Consider the following 17,046-nt stretch of genomic DNA (forward strand, 5'->3'; position numbering starts at 1 on the left):
TGTATTAAATGTAAAATCATGTATGACATGATCGTATTTTGTTTGGTAAAGAGATGCTTCTATGTTTGTAAAAGCGTTTCTAGACAGAGGTTGGAAGGGTTATATACCAAAATCTTATAATAGCAGTTCTTTGGTTTGGCAGTTCATGCAGAGATGTTTTTTTGGATTTTTGATTTTTTCACCTTTTTTGTGTTTATATTTTTAGATTTTTTTTTCTATAAAGAACATACTATTTTATGTAATAAAAAGTAATGTTTAGGGGCGCCTGGGTGGCTCAGTTGGTTAGGCAACTGCCTTCGGCTCAGGTCATGATCCTGGAGTCCCGGGATCGAGTCCCACATCGGGCTCCCTGCTCAGCGGGGAGTCTGCTTCTCTCTCTGATCCTCCCCCTCTCATGCTCTCTGTCTCCCATTCTCTCTCTCAGATAAATAAATTAAAAAATCTTTAAAAAAAAAAAAAAGTAATGTTTAGATGTTGCCAGTGATATCAGCTGTGTATCTGGTTTCTAGTGATAACGGCCTGTCGCCAACCAGTTGGACTTTAGCATTGACTTTGGTACTGAAGATCCGTTTTGTTGTATCATATTTCCTTGGTTAAAAATGACAACAATAAAACATAGGCTCCAAGGATATTGGGATGGAAGAATCTTTAGTTACTATCAGGACAAATCCCCTCAATTTTATGTAAGAAAATTATCATCTACTGTATTGACTCAGCAATTGTGACTCAGTGGAGTGGGTATGGCTCTAGCCTGAATATAGTCCCAAATTACCCAGGAGACTTGCAAAATATGCAGATCCCAGCTTCATGTGCTCAGCCCCCAGACCACCTCCCTGTCCCGCCTCAGAGAGATTCTCGAAAGCAGGCATGAACAACTTGTCTTCCAGCCCTAGCTGGAGGATCACCGTTCCGTGCAGCATTAACAAGAAGGCAGAAGCAGGTCTCTCCCTTGAAGGGCCTTTTACTCCAGGTGAGGTTGCCCAGACAACCTGCAAGTAACACAAGCATCTCCACATCAAGATTTGAGCAAATTTATCTGTCAGTTACATCTCAACAACAGCAAAAATTGAGCAAATACATTCTGATGCATAGAATCTTCTTTAAACTTGTTAATTATGCCCTGAACAACTGGCACCCCTTTCGCTCAGTGTAGGCATTCGTTAAATTTTAATTAAATCCTGTTGTTAATTATTGTTAGAACCCAGTGTCTTGACCAAGAGAAGTTCAGCAGTTCTGCCATCATTGTGGAGAGGTATGGAATTGGTTGTCCTCAAAGGTAACAGAGCTGCCATCATTCATAGAAGTGAATTTTCTTGGGCGCCTGGGTGGCTCAGTTGGTTAGGCGACTGCCTTCGGCTCAGGTCATGATCCTGGAGTCCCGGGATCGAGTCCCACATCGGGCTCCCTGCTCGGCAGGGAGTCTGCTTCTCCCTCTGACCCTCCTCCCTCTCATGCTCTCTGTCTCTCATTCTCTCTCTCGCAAATAAATAAAAAAATCTTAAAAAAAAAAAAAAAATTAAAAAAAAAAAAAAGAAGTGAATTTTCTTTGAAGAAGTGCATTTGTTAATAACCGTGAAGTCTTACACATATGGAGTTCTTGTAGGAATCCAAAACAACTTCACTCAGTATTGATTTTAGTGTTGGTAGGAACATCTGAGGCCCATTTCTTGCAGGTAAAGGAAAGAGGAGCTGGTGACAAAGCTGGAATCAGGACCCCTGTCTTCCATTTCTCAGCCTCTTTTTTCCGCTCACCAGCTATTCTGTATTTATTTGCAGCAGTTCGGAGTCTTTAGGGTGCAGTTCCTGGCCTGCATCATGCAATCCAAAGAACGTATGGATGGAATGGCTAATGTATTGTTTGTTTTTCCTTCAGACTAAAGCAAATCTGGTAACACCAAGGAACGGAGAACCACTAATTGCTGCTATTCAGGATTTTCTGACAGGTGTGTGTGTGAAGTCACTTGAAGGGAGACTGGAACACCAGGATTCTCTTTCACAGTGAATCATGTCACAACTTAAAGAGCTGTGTAATTTCCTGTGTTTAATTCTGTTGTTCGTTTACTAAGTGTTGACTGTGAACCGACTTGAGAGATTTTGTGTTGGTTGGTTATGCTTGGAATCAGTAAGCATTCGTTGAGCTCCTAAGGTGCCCTAGACATTTTTCTAAGCACTGGAGATACAGCAGTGACTCAGACAAAGTCCCTCTCCTTGTGGAGCTTCGATTCTGGTGGGAGGAGAGAGCCAGCAAGTAGCTCTATGTTTTAATTCACTCTTTTGGTAATAGCCCAGATTCATTTTAAAATCAAAACCTTGTGATTTTCTCACAGTTTCATTCCGTTTCTTTGTGTTGTGTTATTGCCAACATTCGTAGGTGCCTATCTCCTCACCCTTAAGGACACTTTCTTTGACCGCGCCAAGGCTTGCCAAATCATTGCTTCAATATTGGTTGGCAAGGATGAGAAAATTAAAGTTCACCTCCCACCCCCGACGATACTAAAGGTTTGTGCGGATGCTTGGGGTGCTGGTGGCAGGTTAGCCCGCGAGCACTCTGCAGTCGAGACCAGGCTCAGCCAACTGATGCTGTGGCTTCCTTCTGCAGCCTGTCACCCTGTGGACGGGAAAGCAGATCTTCAGTGTCATCCTCAGACCGAGCGAGGACAACCCAGTGAGGGCCAACCTCCGAACCAAGGGCAAGCAGTACTGCGGCAAAGGAGAAGATCTCTGTGTCAATGATTCCTGTGAGTGAAGGCAGCAGGGTGGGAGGGGGCGGAAAGCAGGTGGCCAGTGACTGCCTTCCCGGAGCAGGCAAATCCGAGGTTGCTCTTAGGCCAGAAGTTTATTTGGGGAAATGTAGTTGGTGTTTCTCCTCTCAGATGTGATTCCCCATTTCTCTAAAAAATAGAGATCATGTAGGTACGTGATCCAGTGATTAGAATGTTCTTCTCCAGAGCTCCAGATGTGTTTTAGGTGACTAGTTTCTATAAATTCATGCAATTTCTTTTATTCTGCCCCTACCCTTTTTTTTTTTTTTTTTTTGCCATCAGCAAGGGTCTCATTTTTTAAGGCATATAATTTATCATTTTACTTCCAAAAATGTGTTCATTGTCTAAAAGTATAAGTAGTAGGACTGTTTTTTTACTGCCTCCTGGTCAGTGAGTTTTTTATGACATGAAGATCAGGTATAACCATGAGAGGATTTAAATGTTAAACCATCCGAGTCATCCAGACTAGTTCAACCCAAAGTATGGTCCACGGACCAATGCCATTCAGCCAGCGTTTGGTTTGTTGAGCGAGCTCCTTTGCTTCCCCTCAGACTGCTAACGAGCAGTTCCCCAGCAGACTACTGTGAATGGCACTGACTTTGAATGGGCTTTGTTAGCCAGGCCTTGTGACAAGAAATAGTTCTCCAGGACTCTGCACTGAAGAACTGAACTGCAGAGTCTCTGAGGGTCAAGACTTCTACTGTTTTGCCACGAAGAGTAAATGTTTCGAAGGGCACCAATTTTTCTCAGGTTTATAACCATTGCTTTGAAAATATACTCTCTGGTCTTCTAGGTGTTTTGGCTTCTTGTTTTAGATTGTGTTTTGTTTTTACCTAGATGTGAATTTCATTTTGTGGTATAGCCTCTTCCAGGTGCCATTAGTTTTCATTCTCTTGTGTGAATAACAATATGCTTTATAGTTTATAGAGTACTTTGTTGCACGTGATTTCATCAGATGCTCAAATTATCCCTGTGACAGAAAGATGACAATTGGTCAACACTGTCATTCTCAGTTCACAGTTGAAAATGAGGGTCAGGTGGTACATTTAAGAGTTAGGATTGTAAAATAACTAACTGGGCTTTTCATGCTTTTCAAAAGTCCCTAGATTTCTCTTCTTTCTCCTCAGACTTTTTTGTTTAAGATTTTATTTATTTGACACGGAGAGAGACACACCGAGAGAGGGAACACAAGCAGGGGGAATGGGAGAGGGAGAAGAAGACTCCCGGCTGAGCAAGGAGCCCGATGTAGGGCTCAATCCCAGAACCCGGGGATCACGACCTGAGCCGAAGGCAGACACTTAACAACTGAGCCACCCAGGCGCCCCTCTCCTCAGACATTTTTAGAGAATTTTTATTTGCTCTGCTTTAATTTTCAATATGGGAAGGTATTTTCTCAACTGCGTCATGTTCGTTTTGGAATGAGGCTAAGTAGTAATTGTTTAAGTGCACAGTCATCGTTATCCTTGCAGACGTTACTATCCAGAACAGTGAGTTGATGAGTGGCAGTATGGACAAGGGAACTCTGGGGTCCGGATCCAAGAACAACATATTCTACATTTTGCTGCGAGACTGGGGGCAGAACGAAGCGGCCGATGCGATGTCGCGGCTTGCCAGGCTGGCTCCTGTCTACCTCTGTGAGTATCTCAGTATCCTCATTTTATTGCGGTACTTGCTGAGGTTTAGGGGCTCTGTGCTATTTCCTTCTTTTATCTTTAACTCCCCCGACCCCCACACAGCACACACATACCTGTGCACAGGAAAGGAGACTTACTCCCGGCTGAATCATTTGTGCCTTCACTTCCATGAAATTAGCTCAGTACTGACCGGTTTGGTTCAGATTTGAATTTGCCCTTGAGTTCTTGTCTCACGTGCGCAGCAGCTCCCTGTTGCCCCTCAGACTGGGTCATTAGACCAAGGGCCCTTCACAGGTTCCTTCCAGGTGCCTGCACTCTGACCACAGCCCCCTGGGCCCTCGTGCCTGGGTTCTGCCAGGCCCTCATCTTCCCCTTCTCTCCTTGCACTGTTCTGTTTCCTTTGTTTGCTCAGGCTTTGAGCAGGCCCTGGTCCAGATTTTTACATGCCCAAAAGCATTCTTATTCAGCTCCTACACTTGATCGATTCTCTGGCTGGGTATAGAACTCTGGATTGAATTCTGTCTTTCCTCGGAATTTTGAAGGTCCTGCTCTCCTCTAGCCCTTGGAGCTACTGTTAAAGTGGATTTCTATTCCTATTTTCACATTGTTGTATCTGTCTTTTCATTCCAGATTGAGAATTCTCTGTTTTTGGTGTTCTGGAAATTCACAGTGGTACACCCTTGGAATGGGTCTCTTCATTGTGCTGGGTGGGCGCTCTGTGAGCTCTCTTCATCTGCCACCATGTGTCCTTCAGTTGTGGAAATTTTCTCGGGTTTGGTTTGGTTTGGTTTTTGGGTTTTTGTTGTTGGTATTGGTAATTTCTCACCTTAATTATCTCTGTTCTTTCTTTTTGGAATTCCTATTCATTGTGTAAGTAGAGCTTCTAGATCAGTTCTCTGATTTCCTTATTTTCTTTTCCCTGTTGTCCATCTCCTTATTTCTGGATTCCTTTTATCCTTTTTTTTTTTTTTTAAGATTTGTTCATTTGAGATAGAGAGCTAGAGAGAGCGCACACACATGAGTAGGAGGAGGGGCAAATGGAGAGGGAGAAGCAGACTCCCTGCTGAGCAGGGAGCCCAAGGTGGGGCTCGATCCCAGGACCCTGGGATCATAACCTGAGCTGAAGGCAGACGCTTAACCATCTGAGCCACCCAGACGCCCCTCCTTTTATCTTTTAAAGTGATTTGTTTTATTGATTTTTTTTTTAATTTTAACTATCATTTATTTAGCTTCCAACTATATTTTCCATTATTCTTATTTGTAGGTGTAGTTTTTTGCTTTCCAGGAGTTTTTTTGGGTTTTTTTTGTTTTGTTTTTTTTTAAGGCTTCCTGTTCTTGATCTCCAGATATATCTTCTCTGTCAGACACAATATTTTTCATAGTTTTATTTGCTCCCTGAATTTTCTCCTTACTTTCATTTTTCTGTGCATTTGTTGTTTTCATTCTTTCATGTTGAAGACTTTCCTCAAATATCTGGTGGTCCCTGGCTATCCATTCAAACTTTTAGGAGTGAGACACCAAACACTGATTAGAAATGGAGCCTGTTGGTTGATGGGCTTGTCCCTTGATTGAGCTGCAAGCCAACATTTTTATTGAGGAACTGCCAAATATTCCTATCAGTAATGCTTTTCTCTAGGGAGGCTTGGTTTCTCCAGGGACATATGTTCCAGTCTCAGTCTCCCCCCCACAGTGGTTGAGACCTGCTTGCCAGGATTCTGGGAGCTGGACAGGGAAAGGGGCCAAGGGACCACAGCCATGGAATATATTTTCCCTCATGCCCTGCTTTTCAGTCGTTCCCATCTTTTTGCACCTGGTATCCCCCGTCCAGAGCTCTCTAATTCCATTAGTAAACTCCCATCTCCCACAGGAAAATACTGATACTCCACCAGGTTTCCTTATGTCCAACACATACATTATCTGCAGCATCTGCAGAAGCTGATGGTATAGTTTCTGAGCCTTTCCAGACTCGTGGGCCCTCATTTCCACAGCCACTCTTAGGTATCCCTTCCCCACACTACTAAACCAGGTGCCTCTTGTTCACCCATTTCTACATATGTTAAGGTTAGGTAATTGGTGGGGCATAGTTCCCTCAATGGTGGGGTTTTTTTGTGCTTTGGAATGATTTCTGAAGAAGCAAGAGGGTGTGGGCAGAAAGATCTCTAAGATGGTATCTTAGAACAAGAAGTCAGATGGCTCACTTTTTATTGCTGGCTTTCTCCGGCTGCTTTTTAGTGTTTAATATCAGTCTGCTTTATATTATAATTAGTTGGGGACATTACTTGCTCCCCACTGGGTTGTAAGGTCTCTGACAGGATTCAGTGAGTCTTGGTCATTTCTATATAATTTGCTAGGAACTCCCGTGATACATTTTTATTTAATTGGATCATGACATGTTTTCTGAAGGTGTAAACTTGTTTCCATGTAGTAGGTTGATGAACATTCATGGCCCTCTCTGCTCTACCTGCCAACTATTCTGCAGCAAACCGTGGATTCTCCATTGGGATTGGTGACGTCACACCTGGTCAAGGACTGCTGAAGGCCAAGTATGAGTTGCTGAACGCTGGCTATAAAAAATGTGATGAGTACATCGAAGCCCTGAACACAGGCAAGCTGCAGCAGCAGCCTGGCTGCACCGCTGAGGAGACTCTGGAGGTGCGTCTGGCTCTTCGGGTGGGTTAGCCACTTGGTCCGCGTGGGCTTGTGCTGCGAGCCGGAAGAGAAGGTAGCAGAGGGGAGGGGGAAGTCAACACCATGGCTTTAGCCCCAGGTCAGCTCTGTGCTGCTTGGGTGTGTGCTCGTTCATTTAATGAGGGGCCTTCAGTCAGATCCATTACATTCCTAGCAGCTTTCATGTTCCTAGGTAGTACAAACATGGCTGTCCGCTCACTCGACCACATGGGGCTGCTCTTGTTCCAGCATTACACTTAGGCGCCTGCTGTAACTGGTACTCCTGTGCTTCTGCCCTATTTCTAGCATCTCTCCAGCAGAGACTGGCAACCACAGCTCTTTAAATGGATGGTCTTTGATGGTCCCCTGGCTGGCTCAGTCCGTAGAGCATGCGACTCTTGATCTTGGGGTTGTAGGTTTGAGCCCCACATTGGGTGTAGAGATTACTTAAACATAAAATCTTTAAAAAATAAAATAAAAATCAAAAGATGGTCTTCGAAAGAGACTTGGACACAGAAGAGGGAAAATTCAGAAAAGTCTGAGAGTCACATGCCTATCTGCTGCCCCCATCACCTTTGAAACTAGGTTAGCTGAGAACTGGACGAGCAAGTGTCAGAATCAGAAGGACCACCAGCCTCTGCGAGCCCTACATTTCTCTCTCAGGCAGCCTGCGTCAGCAGTCTGACTGCACCAGGATTTTGCCTGGCTCTCTCCGGTCTCCGCTGCAGCCCCTGGCTCAGGGCTTTAACTCACCTAAGTGTGGAAGAACGGATAAGCAGTAAGAAATTTTCTGATGGAAGGAATTTTTTGTGAACTAGGAAGAAAGAGTTGTATAGGCACTATTGACCATTAGCTCATTCTTAATCTCACTGAGTCTTTTTTTTTTTTTTTTTTTAGATTTTATTTATTTATTTCAGAGAGAGAGAATGAGAGAGAGAGAGAGGACATGAGAGTGGGGAGGGTCAGAGGGAGAAGCAGACTCCCTGCTGAGCAGGTAGCCCGATGCGGGACTCGATCCCGGGACTCCAGGATCATGACCTGAGCTGAAGGCAGTTGCTCAACCAACTGAGCCACCCAGGTGCCCCAATCTCACTGAGTCTTAAGAGAGAGAGAAACAGAGGTTTCTCCTTGACTTACCTGGAAAGTTACCTGGGGCTTCTGCAGTACTTGGTTTTCCTGGAACCTGACTCCTCACTGATTCAGCACCCTAAATTGTGAGTTGAGAAAGGATAGCCTGTGGAAGAGCTCAAAGACTAGAATATTCTTATAGAGTCACCTCATCACACGCTCTTAACTTGTGGAAATTCACATGTGTACTTGGAAAGTAAAAAACAAGAGGTAAGTTTTATAATAGTACAAGCCATTCTCCTTTACTATATACTACATGTTAGCTTATACTTCTTACGTTTAAGCGGGTATGTATGTATACAGTAACACACACAGACGTATTATGCTGTAGGGCACTCGCTATACGCAAAGCCATTCACATTCTACCTTATGGGCCATTTAAGGGATTTAAAAAATAAATAAGGATTTTTCAGGGTATTGTTACTAATCAGTTTTACCTTAAGCACTGATTTTAGAACCTTGTGGAAGGTGTGGGTCTTCATAGATAAGGCTCGAAAACCTTAAGTGGAAATCCGACATCTGGCTTAAATTTTTCCAAATTTCATTCAGTGTCAGATTGAACATTGGTAGTGGGCAGAGCCCCCACGCGCCTCTCTTCCCCCCTGCCAGGCTCTGATCCTGAAGGAGCTGTCTGTGATCCGAGACCACGCAGGCAGTGCCTGTCTCCGGGAGCTGGATAAGAGCAACAGCCCACTCACCATGGCTCTGTGCGGCTCCAAGGGTGAGTGCACCTCCGGCTGCCGCTGTCCCCATGCTCTGCATGGGCTGGCAGGGGTTGTGCCAGGAAATGTACACATCATAACTGCAGACCTTTCATTTATAAGGGGATAGCTTTTTAAATCACAGGTACAGAATGAGACTTAATTATTTGCATGGTGGTAATTTAACTCCCCTGGAGGAACTTGTATAATCCGTGTGGATTTCAGAGCTCAGGGATGCTTCAAGCAAACTTGACCTTATTTTTAAAAAAATACTTTCTGAGCTAATATATCTGAGCTAATATATTTAATGACATGGCAAAACACTTTAATTTCATAGTTATTTAGGACCTGAAAGCGTTAGCTTGCATGGTACTGCACTCAGATTCAAAACTTCCCTGCTTCTATTTCTGTAAATTTTTTTAGCAGAATGAAGTCCAGCTTTGCTGCCTTTCCCCCCAGGATTCTCCTTCCTGCCCCTGGTACACATGCATGCCCCCCACTTTCCCATTCCTGTGTCTTTCCTTCCCACTCTTCCACTTACTTTGGAATTCCTCGTCCCTTTTCATGTCCAAATCATAGTGTCCTGCCACAGTTCAGCCTGGTCACAGACCCACCTTGCAAGTCTTTCCTCCAGCCCCAAAGTGCTGACTCCCTGCTGAGCTCTGCCTGCCCTCCTTCTGCCTTTGTTCTGTTACTGAGGGCTCTGCCCTGTACTATTCTCGCTCTGGCTCTTACTGGCCCTAGACCGGGAGCCTGCTCTGTCATAGTCCTGTTTTAGCCCACAGATCTGCTCGTACTTCAGTTCATGTTATTTTGGTAAACGAATGTTATATTCCTAACCTGTTTCCCCAGGTTCTTTCATTAACATATCACAGATGATTGCCTGTGTGGGACAGCAGGCCATCAGTGGCTCTCGAGTGCCAGATGGCTTTGAAAACAGGTCCTTGCCTCACTTTGAAAAACACTCAAAGGTAAGTGTAGTGGCTCAGGCAGAGCTTTGAAGGGCGACCAGTGGCACAGGAGAGGAACCGGAGCGCGTGCTGCCAACTAAGGCGTTCCTGGAGGAGGTGTTGTGAGGCCGGGACTGCTCAGGGTCTTCCCTCATCCCCGACTGAGTCATGTAGGACCTTGTTAGACTCGCAGCTATAAAACTGGATCGACACCCACTTCTTTGTTTTCTCTCCGAGGAGGAGGATTTCAGGGTCCTATCCAGCTTACGTTCAGTAATCAGAATGTAAGGTTACCTCATGCGTGATCAATCTGTATGCTTATTTTGGGGGCACTGACATCCAAGTATGGTGATTTTAAAATAGTGATGATAGGAACCACACTAAAACAGCCAGGAAATTCCAGACTCTTCTGTCGAGTTCTCAAACTCAGTTTTTTGGTTTGTTTGTTTGTTTTTTAGAGAGAGAGAGCCTGTGCTCATGCATGTGAGCAGGGGAAGAGGGGCAGAAGGAGAAGGAGAATCTTAAGCAGGCTCCACACCCAGCACAGAGCCTGATGCGGGGTTCAGTCTCACCACCCTGAGACCATAACCTGAACCAAGATCATGACCTGAGCCAAAATCAAGAGGCAGACACTTAACCAACTGAGCCACCCAGGCGCCCCTCAAACTCAGTTTTTAAATGACCTCTGGGTTTCATTGGCCTTGTGGTTTGAGCGCTAATATAAGCAGAGATAGACAAAGATAGACAAATCTGTGCTGAGCTTTTTCTGGAACTCAGGGGCAGACAACTATTAAATCTAGTTGAGGAACTTAGAGTAGATTTGGTTACTCAGATTCTGGATTTGGAGTCAGCTCTTGTTCCCATTAAAGTACAGATGCCCTAGCTGCTCCTGTCAATGGGACTGCAGGGTTTTTGTCCAACCCCTCCTGGGGAGACAGGACAGCTGTACTGAGAGTATGTGGGTACTGTCTGTATCCAGACAGCCCCAGGAACATTTTAGGGTCTCTGCCCAAGATCAGAATTCACTAGCAGTCAGACAGCCAAGTGGTCACTGGAATGGTGCCTGCTGTGTAGGTCAGGTTCAGAGTTCTAAGGGAGCCTGACGAGTTTGGGGGAGAGGCTGGGGGCATCCAGACTTCTTGGTCCACTTGCCTGCCACTGGCACTAGCACCAGCCCTGACTGGGACCTCACCCTCGCTTTTCTCTGGGAAGGGTAGTTCATGCCAAGTTATTCCTCCTTTAGGAAAGGCCTTGTATGGGACACCTGGGTGGCTCAGTCGGTTGGACGTCTCCCTTCGGCTCAGGTCATGATCCCAGGGTCCTGGGATTGAGTCCCGCATCGGGCTCCCTGCTCAGTGGGGAGCCTGCTTCTCCCTCTGCCTGCAGCTCCCCTTGCTTGTGCTCTCTCTCTCTGTCAAATAAATAAATTTTAAAGATCTTTTTTAAAAAAAAGGAAAGGGCTCGTAAAGTCTGCCCCTTCATGAGCACGCACTGACCAGGTATTTATAGTCTAAAGGTGGGGCATTTTGTGATTTGAATGGGTTTTGAAGTTGTGGACCTTGAAGGTTTTTTTGTTTGATTCTTCTTTTTTCCCCCACCTCTCTTCAGCTCCCAGCTGCCAAAGGCTTTGTGGCTAATAGCTTTTATTCCGGTTTGACACCGACCGAGTTTTTCTTCCACACAATGGCTGGCCGGGAAGGTCTTGTCGACACAGCCGTAAAGACCGCTGAAACAGGGTACATGCAGGTAATTCAAAGAAATATAGGCCATTTGTGGCTGAGCAGGACAGGATTCTGAGGATTTTGACTGCTGAGTGTTTACGTATTTTGTACATGAGCTGTAATATATCGGGTCTTAGTATTTAAAAGGAAAAATTGAGAAATGCAGGTGCCATAGAAACAGACAGACTAAAAAGGTAATGTGTTCACTTCATCCCATGTGCCTCGAGGGACTCAGATCAGGCTAGAACCACACACACCAAAGCTCTGCTGAGAACATGGACTGGAAGTGCATCCGGGGACACATCATGGACCTCACTGGGCCTCTGTGTCCTAATACATGAAGATGGGGATGATAGTACCTCCCGATTTCTGAGAGGACTCTCCTTCTCATGTGGCAACTATTTGTGTAACCCGTTATTAGGATAATTTTAACTGACGCCAAGAATTTACTCCAGTGCCGGCAGAGGGCTTGGCCACTTGGAGGGATGGCTCTTTCTCCATTGTTTGCACAGTTCCAGGATAATGGGCTCAGGGGGCCAGAAGGAAACTAGAGGGTTTCCCAATACCTATGCTTCTCCAACCGCCGTAAAAATACCCCGAATGGCAGAGGAGTGAGAACACATCCCGACTTTGTTCTTCCATAAGACCACAAGCAAAGGATTTCTTTTCATTCTCTAATTATCATTTTCTGCCCTGTCCTCTATGATCTGTGTTTGTTTTTACATTTTTTCAATGTTTTTGTCTCCTTATAACACCAGATAAAGTTAAATCTCCCAGTTGCTGGGCCCTGCCCTCACTGTGGCTTTGTGTCCCCTCTCTCCCCGCTGTGGACCCCAGTTTGAGAAGCACAGCCTTCTGCAGGCTGGGAGAGCAGGACTGATAAAGCAGGGATGTGGCTGAGGGAGCCAGAACAAACAAGGCTGATGCGGGTGGGAGCGGACTCGAGTCAGCAGCCAGCTATGTCCATAAGCTCGCCTGTACGTGTGTATCCTCATCGATACTTCCCTTTTCGTTATCTTTGGATGGGAAATTGCCCTTCAGTTTTGGAGTGTGTTGCTTTTGTCAGAAACCCAACAGACTGTGAAATGCTTTTCACCACTCTTGCCAGAATGTCTTTTGACTTTATTTTTTTGACTTTACCTTTTTGAAGTAGAGAGTATGACTTTCCCAGAGCAGTGTGTTAACCTAGAACAAATTTGTTCTGGCATGAGGGATTTTTGTTTTGAAGTTGCCTGGAGGAAGATTTCGCTCTCTCTAATTCACTGAGCCACCGTCACATTGCTGGCTGGAGTGTTCTGCTGGTGGAAGGTTCTCCCTAAGCAGATCTGAGGAATGGCTGCTGCCCGCTGGTTCAGACACAATGCTGTCCCTGTTCTCTCTTCTTCCCCCTGTGTCCCAGAAGAGGGCCTGCACCTGATCCTCTGTAATTCATATTGAAGCCCACAGGGGTCCTGGATTAGGTTGTGTTTAGAAATGCAAAGCTGTTGCATTAATTTGTACCTTAGGGAGAAAGATAGGGAAGGCAAAACAGCCTAGGAAAACAGCTTGCGTTTGCAGAGTCCTTTGGGGGTGATGGGGCTTAAATTGCATGTACTCAAAAATACACTAGAGTGCGTGAGGTTGGAGCATATTCTAAATCCCCCTGCACAGGCTCTCGGGCCACTTTTGAGCTTGTTCTGAGTGTCAGGGGACTCTTTTTAAAAGAGACGTCTAATACAATGTTTTAACTGATGAAAGTACAGTAACCTTGAAACTTAGTGTTGCAGATCCCATTCTCTGCACATGTGACTAGTCCTCTCAAAGCAACTGAGCCTTTGTTTCCTCTCCTTCTCTTCCTTTAGAGGAGGCTCGTCAAGTCCCTTGAAGATCTGTGCTCACAGTATGACCTGACAGTCCGAAGCTCTACGGGTGATATTATCCAGTTCATTTACGGGGGAGATGGCTTAGATCCTGCAGCTATGGAGGGAAAAGATGAACCGTTAGAGTTCAAAAGAGTTCTGGACAACATCAAAGTAAGATTTAGCATTATATTTGGGGTTAGAGTGTTTCTGAGAATGTGTGTTTGGAATGGAGGTGTCCTCTGGAGTTTCACACACAGTTAATAGCTCAGTTATTTCTACCCAGCTACTGGGTTAGTATGTTTCTTCTTGTGTACTCTGCCTAATTTTCCCAAATAGTAAGGGAAAGTAATTTTTCGGTTTCAGAGTCTAGCATTGGTAGTGATTGCACAGAAGAGGACTTTGGGTTTCTCTGTGTCTGGTGAAGCGTATTACAGGCCAGTGTTAAAAGTCGTGGGTGTTGAGAAGTAAGCTTTAAACTTTTACGAGAGCACATACTTTAACTGGGGGTATAATTTAGAACAACTTTTTCAGAAGGTAGTTTGACAATACTGATCTGAATTTAAATGTGGGTGTCTTTTGACCCAGTAGTTCCACTTAGAGAAATTCGCCTTACAGAAATGACCTAAATGTGCCAAGAGTGGTTTTCCAATGTCATTTATAATAAAGGCAAATCATCAGTGACGTATAAATCAAATACATAGTGATTAGCCCATATATTAGGGTAATATGCAGCCATTAAAACTTTGGGGAAATCCCATGAGCTTGGGGATGGGATTTTCACTCTGAAATGTTTGGATTTTTTTAAAACAACAATATATATTTTTAATACAAATCTGGGGTGGGGTGAAGGTTGTAATGGAACAATACCCATGGAACGGTACCCACTCTTCCATAAGTCTTCGTGTGGGGTGGAGTGGGGTTATCCCGTTTTCACCTTCCTATTAAAGGTAGACTGTAAAATACGTTTTGAAAGAAAAATAATGACAGGTTGGTAAAAGCTCGAGCTGAGAAAAGTCATTTTGTCTCCTGTAAATTCTTTCACTTAAAACTGCCCCCCGCCCTTGGTCGCCCCCATACACATCACACTATCTCCTTTTGATACTTGAGGCAGTCTTCCCGTGTCAGAGCGAGCCTGCGCTAAGTAAAAATGAACTGGTCCTGACCACTGAGTCGATCATGAAGAAGACTGAGTTCCTCTGCTGCCAGGACAGCTTCCTGCAGGTGAGTTCTGCTGGGGGGGTGCACCCAGCTTGGCCATCACCAAGAGATGGTTGCTGCGTTCCAGGAGGTGGATTTTATAAGCAAGGGGGGAGGGCATTAAGAGTGTTTCTTTGTTAAAAATTTCAGGACTGGCTCAGGCAAAATTTCACCAGCCAACATGAAGAATTTATATCATGTCCTTCTTAGTGTATGTCTCTCACTCGAGTGTCTCCCTCCTAGAAAAAATAGTTCCTTTAGAGAACTGATTTTTTTTTAAAGATTTTATTTATTTATTTGACAGAGAGAGACACAGTGAGAGAGGGAACACAAGCAGGTGGAGTGGGGGAGGCAGAAGCAGGCTTCCCGCCGAGCAGGGAGCCCGATGCGGGGCTTGATTCCAGGACCCTTGGGTCATGACCTGAGCCACCCAGGTGCCCAAGAACTGATTTTTTTTTTAACCTTGTCCCTATCAACCCCTTTACCCACTTCCCCATCTTAAGGGACCAGCTCTTCCCACAGTCATTGTGAATTGTAGTGATTTTTTTCCTAGTGGTGGTGTTTTATTTTTATTTTTTTAAAGATTTTATTTGTAAGTAATCTCTACACCAAGGCAGGGCTCGAACCCATAACCCGGAGATGAAGAGTCGCCTGCTCTACTGACTAAGCCAGCCAGGCGCCCGTAGTGGTGGTGTTTTAAATTGCTCTTCCTGTTGCGATAGTGTGGATCCGAAGTTCATTGATTAGCCAGCCTTCTTCTTCCAGGGTGCTGTTACCTTGATATCCTCTTAAGGTTTTTTAGTTTGTTGGTTTTTTCGTGTTTTTTTTTTTAATTTCACTGACCTGCTCAGGCATCTCCTTCCTGTTCATAATCATGGTTATGATCAAAAGCAGAGGGATACAGAAACCAGTAAATGATGGTAGCCTCTATGTACCGGTCAGTGACTCAAATTCAGCACAGAATTGTCAGGAATCTTTCCCTTTCAGTATATCAGAAATGACAGCAGTAAAGCAAAACTTAAATGAGAATGTTTTAGTTAAGGAAGCTCTTGACGTCTTTTCATATGTTGAGGTGTGAAAGGGGAAAAAGAGACTGTTCCAAATTTCAATAAGTTTAAAATCCAGAGTACGGTTGGGCTGAGTGCCTTTGTTTTGTTTTGTTTTTATAAATTTTCTTATTCTTTTTTTTTAACATATTAGAATTGTGATTTGGTTTTTATACATGATTATATTCACTTATTTACTTTTTTGTTTATTCTCAAAGACCTTAACTGAGACAGGCTATGAGAAATATAACGAGGTACCGCACTGAGCATGCTGGGAATGCTGAGCGTAAGGGGTGAAGTCTGCAGCAGTCCGGCTGTTGGCCCTCCCCGGCCTCGACAGGCTTCTGCCCCACTTCTGGCACACGTGGCTTCCCTGTTCATCACTCTAGCTCCTTTCTTGCCTTTGACAGGGTTTAACGGGTGCCCCCCCGACCCGCAGTGTGTGCTTCCTCAGGGAGTACTCCTTCTAGCCCTCAATACGTGTCACACACCCCAGAGATGACTAAATGTGTCCATGCCCTCCAGGGGCTCAGAATCTAATGAACTCAAGTCCAGAATCCACTGGCCAGAACAGCTGTGTCTGAGCCCCTCATGTGTTCTCCAGCCCAGCCTGTGCCAGCGCTGAGGCCCGCCGGGGGCCGCTGCCCATGCTCGCGGATGTGCTGTGGAGTGAGTGTGAGAACCTAACTGCTGGGTAGCCGTGTGATTAATTGCCTGCCGGTTGCCATGTTGTGAGTTCCTCTTAGTATGCATGGGTTGGTTCAGCTGAACTCTTAGTAGCTTATTTGAGTTTTCATTTCTACAAAGTGAGCTTTTTTTTTTTTTCTGACCTAACTTTCAGAAAATCCACCCTAACTTTTGTGTAAGGAAAACCGTTCCTTTCAGCAAAGCCACAGGAAGCATGTCCATTTGGGTGGTAGCTGAAAGACCTCACTTCCAGTGCCCTAAGCTGGGGGGTGGTTTTCAGTGCGTGTCCTTCTCTCCGCACGGGCTGAGTTCCTCAGATGAAAGTGCCCTGGGTCTGCTCAGCCCTGGGCTCTCGCTGTGCTTCCGCTGTGCCGGCGGTGGGGCGGCCTTGGACACCTGGCAGTCAGCAGCTCACCCTGAAGAACACAACCACAGCCAGACGAGGAGGCTGGGGGGGGGGACTCAGCAGTGCGGAAGAGGTTCTCTGCTCTGAGTGACGCAGAGAGGGCAGGAGGTGGCAGCGGCTGTGAGTGCCCTTGTTGAGCAGAGCCGCGCCAGGAGAGACTGTCCCACTGCCCCCTGCAGTCTGGGCCCCACCTCTGGCTTGCAGTCACTGACTGCCTAAACGTGTGGTCTCCCTCTCACAATCAGTAAGTAAACCGGGAGAGCGTCTCTTTAAGAAGAGTTTCTTGAAAACGTTCAGATCTTATAA

The 17,046-nt window shown here is 45.3% G+C and overlaps 1 protein-coding gene across 1 annotated transcript in view; it reads left to right on the top strand.

The window, feature by feature from the left end:
- The window catches only part of POLR3A (RNA polymerase III subunit A), a 49,106-nt gene that overhangs the window by 19,514 nt on the left and 12,546 nt on the right, over positions 1–17,046 (top strand). Inside the window, exons 12-21 of the mRNA XM_036089838.2 lie at positions 1,874–1,943; positions 2,372–2,499; positions 2,600–2,738; positions 4,232–4,396; positions 6,876–7,048; positions 8,801–8,912; positions 9,745–9,863; positions 11,451–11,588; positions 13,405–13,575; positions 14,512–14,625. Of these exons, the coding sequence (XP_035945731.1) occupies positions 1,874–1,943; positions 2,372–2,499; positions 2,600–2,738; positions 4,232–4,396; positions 6,876–7,048; positions 8,801–8,912; positions 9,745–9,863; positions 11,451–11,588; positions 13,405–13,575; positions 14,512–14,625 (1,329 nt within the window). The remainder of the gene's footprint in view (positions 1–1,873; positions 1,944–2,371; positions 2,500–2,599; positions 2,739–4,231; positions 4,397–6,875; positions 7,049–8,800; positions 8,913–9,744; positions 9,864–11,450; positions 11,589–13,404; positions 13,576–14,511; positions 14,626–17,046) is intronic.

This window comes from Halichoerus grypus, chromosome 7 (genome assembly GCF_964656455.1).
Source record: "Halichoerus grypus chromosome 7, mHalGry1.hap1.1, whole genome shotgun sequence".
Lineage (NCBI taxonomy): Eukaryota > Metazoa > Chordata > Mammalia > Carnivora > Phocidae > Halichoerus > Halichoerus grypus.